Raw genomic sequence first — 6649 nt, 5'->3', positions numbered from 1 at the left:
TTGAGGAAACACCTTTTTATTGTAGAGAAGTTTATATACACAGATGCGATGTATTTACAACCAGCTTTTCTGAAACAGATGACTGTTTAAATTCCTTCACAAATCTGTCAAGAATAAAAGAAATGAAGCACAGAAGCCCAGCCAGCCAGCCCAAACCACAAACTCATATTAATTCCTGAAGATAAATGTAATGAGATAATAATAATAGTACATGGAGTTATTCTGAAGGAAGCAATAGGACTGTGACAGGAATCAACAGATCAACTCCAGAATTGGTTCAGTCAAAAGCGTTGCTGATTTTTGTTCGATCTCAGTGTACATGAACCCTGAAGTAAAAGAAAAAACAGATAGGGAAGACAGGCAGAAAAAGTCTGGCCCTTCCTTCCCTGGCATCTGTAAGGACAGCTCACAGTGACAACCTCCGTGAAAAGAAATGGTTTGTCCTGTGTTCCCCTGGAAGGATTTCCAGAAAAAGGCAGGAAAATCTCTACCCTTCTTCAGTCTGCAGAACTGAACTAATGCACTGAGGGTGAGAATGGGTGTCTTCCTTAGGAAGGGTGTGGGATGCTGGCCAGTCACAGGAGAGATGGCACATTGGTATCTTCTGGTGCCCCTTCAAACCTTGGCTCAGTTCTGCACCGCCCTTTACTCAGGGCAGTGCACAACAGCATCAGTTCAGCTTCAGCCTGTTCTATCCCCAAATGCAGAGGAGACGACACAGGGGGAAATTATGAGAGGTAGAGACACATCTATATTCCCTTTTCCTGCTCCTTTTACCTTCATCAACAACAAAAAGTTACATGTGCAGGAGGCACTTCTCTGGTGAAGAAAGGAATACCTCACACAAGCATTCATGAATGGATGAGTCCCATGAGAAAGATTCTCTGCACAACCAGCTATAAAGGGAATTTAAAATCCCCACACTGATGTGTATGAGAAACACAGAAACATAGATGCTAATGCTCAGTGAACTTACATGCATAAGTTTCCCATAGGTTGGGAACATATATCTTAGAATCTGCATAATTTAGTTCACACTCAGCAGAACATTGCAATATTTACAGACACATTCCAGTGGTAAAACATTTGCATATTGAGTGTGAAAGACACAGCTTTGACACCTAACTGTGGGAGTTCAAAAGCAGCAATTTGTTGAGCTTAAAATATTATTTGTGAAGATGGTGAGGAGGAAAAAGGTGTGTAGGCAGGAACAGAAAATTACCAGAAGATGATAAGAAGTGGGGTTTTTTGAGCTTTAGTGTGGTTGCAGGCTGGGACAAAGTGAATCTGTATAGACCACAGGTTCTGGCTTGTAACACATCACAGAGGGATTTGCCTATTCTCATTTCCCATGCTTATTCCTCCCAATTAAATTTGTTTCCCATTAGCCAGGTTGTTGAGAATAGTGCATAAGACTCTTTCTTTTTGCAGTCGTCATTCTTCATAGCATAATAACTTAATCAATTCTTGCAGAACAGGAATGAAGTGAAATGTCACTTTTTGGGACTTGGGTTGTATTCTGAAGGTGACAGTGGGTATTGGAGAAACATATTTGTAATACTTCGGATGTTTTACAAATTAAAAAAAAAGGTAAAGTTCCACTCTGAACCCAATTGAGAATGCAGAGTTCTATGTTCTCTAGCACTGCATGTCAGACACGGTGGAAAAAGCTATTAAATGACTACCATAAATTTAGCTCTATCCAGAATTGTTCTGAAACAAGTTCACTAGTTTCTGAAACACTACTGTAGTTGCAGCAGATTCTTAAAACTATCTACAGAATTTGAATCATACAATTTAGGTTTCAATATGTCAGCAAAACATCAATGTATAACCATGGAGGTTGTATCCCAGAAGAGAAATTATCAAACTATTGCTCCAAGGTCTGAAAAGTAAAGCTATCCTCCCTAGGTACACAGCACTCTCTCACTTATGCTGACACATAAGGTGGAGGTGGATCTTTAGCAGCTCCATTTGCAGAATCATCATAGGGTGGCAGCAAGACCTGCAGGAAAAGAAAAAATGGTTATATTTTTAAAAAAGAAGGCAGCAGATAAAATTTACAGAAAAGAAAACCGTTAAGGCCTTCACCTAAAAATATATTTAAAAGAGTAATTATCAAGCAGGAGCAGAATAGGTAGAAAATGAAATATTATTAACTTGGAGTTCCTCCTTCTCAATTTGTGAGCCTGTTTTCATTATGAAGGAAAAAGTTGTTTCTTCTCATTTCTTACTGACTTCAGTGACATCCTGATTTCAGCCAAAGACCATTTATTGCTGGTACCAGAATTTGTTCAACCTGGTAGTGACAGGAACTGCTTATTCTGCAGCTATCTTCTGCCAAAAGCACTTACACCATGTCACCTGGAGGACTGATCAAACTGCTAACCCAGAGCAAGACCTTTCTTTGGAATAGCTCATTCTCTCCTGGAACAGCTCATCATTATTTTGGACAAATAAAGCAAATTAAGAACAGATCACACACTGTCTCAATAAATCTCCAGTTGTGTCCTTCTGGGGCATTCTGCTGTGAGAAGGAAGATCTCCCACCTCCCCATGAGTCCTTCAGTGAATAATTGAATATTTGATAAAAATTAGCACAGCTTTAATCATCTATCATCCCCACTTATAGGAGGCCAGGAATCTTCCTAGGACACGGAAGATGCAAGTTCAGACCACAAAAGGCAGAGGAGGGATTTAAGTCAAGATTTCTACTTCTTTAAGCAAGCACACCTGCTATCATGCAATTTTTAATTGAATCAGCACTGACACTAATTAGCTTGCATGTGACAAGGCAAAAGAACACATAGTCTGTGAATCCCAACAGACTGAGGATAAAACAGATGTCTGAATGAAGAATGGGTATAGATGCCCTAAAATAACTCCGTGACATGTAAGAATAAGAATTGTAGTGGACTTGCAGAGATGTTTTAACAGCTGAAGATCAGTTATTTATGATGGAATTTCCAGCATTGCTTCTTGGTCATTAATGAGCACATGAAGCTCATTATCTAAACATACAGAGGGAAAATCCTGATCTCAATAAAGTCAGTGGAAGTTTTGCCATGAGAAGATTTCACCAGTTCTTCAGGAAGCTGATAAACTGCCTTCTGCAGAGAAACCTCAGTAATCAACTTTTCTGGACTTCATCCAAAACATAATAAAATCACTGGGAATCTTTCTATAGGTTAAAGTAGGCTTTGGATGAGGCTTATGTGGGATAGTTCCAAGGGTGATTCATATCATACTTACATAAGTTTACAGATATGAGTTGATGACCCCATATTCAAGTACATCTGTGCATGTTTGTTAGACTACAGAATGGCTACCATGGCGTCTTCAGCCCTTAGGCAAAAAAGTTTCATTATTTATAAAAGGAAATTTTCACTCTTTATTAATACCATATGTTTGAGCTTGTAAATGCAATATACTATTCACATATCCACTACATAATCTGAAAAGCTTTGTATCAAAAGGCATTTTAATAAAGTATGCCAACTTAAATTGTGCAAACAGCTTATGGCAGACTAATTTTCTAGTAAAATTAGGACAACGTGTAGAACTTCAAGTACTGTGATAAATGTGTTTTTCAATGTAACCTAAGTAAATGTAACCTAAAGCGTGTGAACTGTGAAAAACACTCCCATTGAGACCCTCTCCCTTAGTGCTGATCACTGGTTTAATAACAGGGTTTTGAGTACAATCCTTCTATTACTAAAAAAAGGCATTAGTTTCTCAAATATACTGAAAATGTGTTCATTAGATGATAATGAAGCAATATAATTAGTAATTAAATCTGATCTGCAAATGAGACTGAAAATGAGTCAAGTTCACCTGGTGGAGATTTAGTCATCTTATTGAAGTCTTGTAATGCTAAACCACAAACTGGAGTCCATTCTGTTCAGATTCAGAGTCCATTTCTTCATGATAAGAAATAACAGCAGACACAACCCAAAAAGCTGCCCATCTTCCATGTCTAAGAGCTGATTAAAAAAGGGCAACACCTCCTCCTGTGCTCTGCTCCTTTTTTAGATCCCTGTGCCCTAAGATAACTGTAGTTGCCTCAATATTGCTATTTCAGCATTGAAGTTACTGTCATTTGCAAATCCTGAAGGATTTGCCAAGAAGGCCAATGGCATCCTGGGATGCATTAGAAAGGGTGTGGTTAGTAGGTCAAGAGAGGTTCTCCTCCCCCTCTATTCTGCATTGGTGAGGCCACACCTGGAGTATTGTGTCCAGTTCTGGGCCCCTCAGTTCAAGAAGGACAGGGAAGTGCTTGAAAGAGTCCAGCGCAGAGCTACTAAGATGATTAAGGGAGTGGAACATCTCCCTTATGAGGAAAGGCTGAGGGAGCTGGGTCTCTTTAGTTTGGAGAAAAGGAGACTGAGGGGTGACCTCATCAATGTTTTCAAATATGTAAGGGGTGAGTGTCAGGGAGATGGAGTTAGGCTTTTCTCAGTGGTGACCAGTGATAGGACAAGGGGTAATGGGTGTAAATTGGAGCATAGGAGGTTCAAGTTGAATATCAGAAAAAATTTTTTTACTGTAAGGGTGACAGAGCCCTGGAACAGGCTGCCCAGGGGGGTTGTGGAGTCTCCTTCACTGGAGACATTCAAAACCCGCCTGGACACGTTCCTAGGCGATGTACTCTAGGGGGCCCTGCTCTGGCAGGGGGGGTTGGACTAGATGATCTTTCGAGGTCCCTTCCAACCCCTAGGATTCTATGATTCTATGATATGAGTGAGCTTCTTCATTCCCTTCAGTTCTTACAGGAAACAAACTCTGTCTGGTAGAAGAGCCTCCTGGGCAGGCTTTTACCTCTTGGAAGGTGAACACCCCCCTTTGCTCTATGGACCTAAAATTCATACGTGGGTCACTGGCCCCAGGGATGCTCAGAAGACACTTTCTCACGTAACAACTGTTCAACCAGAGGTGAGGGGAGACAGGGATACCTACAGGAGTCATTTTGGAGAAGCCACTGACTAAATCCTAATGCTTATGGATTTCTCTAGGAATATTCAACTTCTGTGGGGTATGAACTGGGGACACCACTGAAAATGTTCAGAAGTTTCACAAGGAAGTATTTCCAGGGGAAGGCTAAAGACTATTTGCCAAATGTCTTTAAAGTTGATGGTCACTTTATTGCTGGCCAAGGTTATTTGTCTGAACAATTCTATCAGTGATGACTTTAAAGGCTTCCTCCCCACACATTTTTGTGTTTAAATATTTAAATATGCCAATCTTGCAGCTCTCTGACATGAAGAGAATAGTGATAAAAACCAAGGAGTGTAGAATGAGCAGAATTCCAAATTCCTACATTTGCCTTGCAGTGTTTGAGTTAGAAAAAGAAAATATGGAACAGCTATTAAAGAAAGGTTAAAATGAATGAATATGATAGGCAACACCAGGAAGAAAGCACTTTGAGTTTGTGGAATACCTGGCTCTGGATGGGACCCCAAGTATCTCACACCATTAGTATCCTTTAAACTAATTTAACTGTCTCACTTTCAATCAATGTGTTTTTCTTACTGTTACTTAATCATCTGTCAATCCCTGGATTCAAATAATCATCCTTCTGCTTCCATGGAAGTTTGAATAACTCTTCAACCACTCTGGAGTTACAAATCTAGCAAAGTTTACTCTAAGACTTCCTTTTAATTATTTTTTACAAGACTACAGTTTGAGGCCATTGCTTTGCCTTAATAATTTTTAATCTTTTCTCAATTAAATCTTTTTTGGGAAAAACTTTTTACTGTTGAAATGGTTAACAGTTCACAAAAATCTCAAAGAAAAGATAATTCCATTAGAATTTTAATTGAATTTAACCGAAAGCAGCTGAGATGAAAATTGGGATCAGAGTAGTTTCCCTTCTTTCGTGTTAATTTTAATTCTCAATATGGTTTAATGGAAGTGCTTTGGACAAAACACAGCAGTTGCTCAGGCATGTTATGCTCTCCAGAGACATAAAATGGAAGGCAGCCACTGAGCCAAAGGGTGAAATTAGAAACTGGAAAAATAGAAACTCACTATTCAGTCTTATCTAAAAACAAAATTAGAATGGATGCAGTCTAAAATAATTCAAGCAGGACAAAAATACATGCACATTTTAGGTCCCTGGTATTCCCCAAGGCAGAATATCCACTAGGACAACTGATGCATTTTGCTTCCTAGGCACTTCATTTGAGCATCTCCTTGCTGGTCGTGAATTAAGAAAAATGTGTGTTATTTCCCTGGGTGTCCTAGGACTAATGTTTACAGGATGTTTGAGATTGTCATTCACAAGTTACTATAAAAAAGTAAGGACAAAGGACTCCCATTTTTTGGAAACCCCATTTTTTGGAATTCAGTGGTCCTTGTAAAAAGAACTTGTGGCTTTTTATCAGTAGACCAGCAAGCAAGATTGGAAGATTAGATGGTCACAGGGTTCAGTCCTATAGGATACCTAAAATCCAGAGGACAGAAGCTCCTAACTTCTTTCACAACATCTAGAACTCTACTTAAGAACCATGAAGCATTTTAACATTACTGCTTAATACACAGCCAGAGGAGGAGGTAACATTACTCACTGTTTTTATAGTTGCCTGGTGCTAAAAGTGCTGCATGGAGACTGAGATGAGAGCTCTAGGGCCTCCCAAGTCAAGATGGTTCA

General features: G+C 39.4%; 1 protein-coding gene across 1 annotated transcript in view; it reads right to left on the bottom strand.

The window, feature by feature from the left end:
* LAPTM4B (lysosomal protein transmembrane 4 beta) overlaps positions 1 to 6649 on the bottom strand; it is a 59437-nt gene continuing 52788 nt past the window's right edge. The window contains exon 7 of the mRNA XM_071738043.1: positions 1 to 2005. Within this exon, the coding sequence (XP_071594144.1) occupies positions 1931 to 2005 (75 nt within the window). The 3' untranslated portion in view covers positions 1 to 1930. The remainder of the gene's footprint in view (positions 2006 to 6649) is intronic.

Source organism: Heliangelus exortis, chromosome 2 (assembly GCF_036169615.1).
Source record: "Heliangelus exortis chromosome 2, bHelExo1.hap1, whole genome shotgun sequence".
Classification (NCBI taxonomy): Eukaryota; Metazoa; Chordata; class Aves; order Apodiformes; family Trochilidae; genus Heliangelus; species Heliangelus exortis.
Note: the sequence above shows the minus strand (reverse complement) of the source record. Positions and strands in the feature narration are given on the sequence as shown.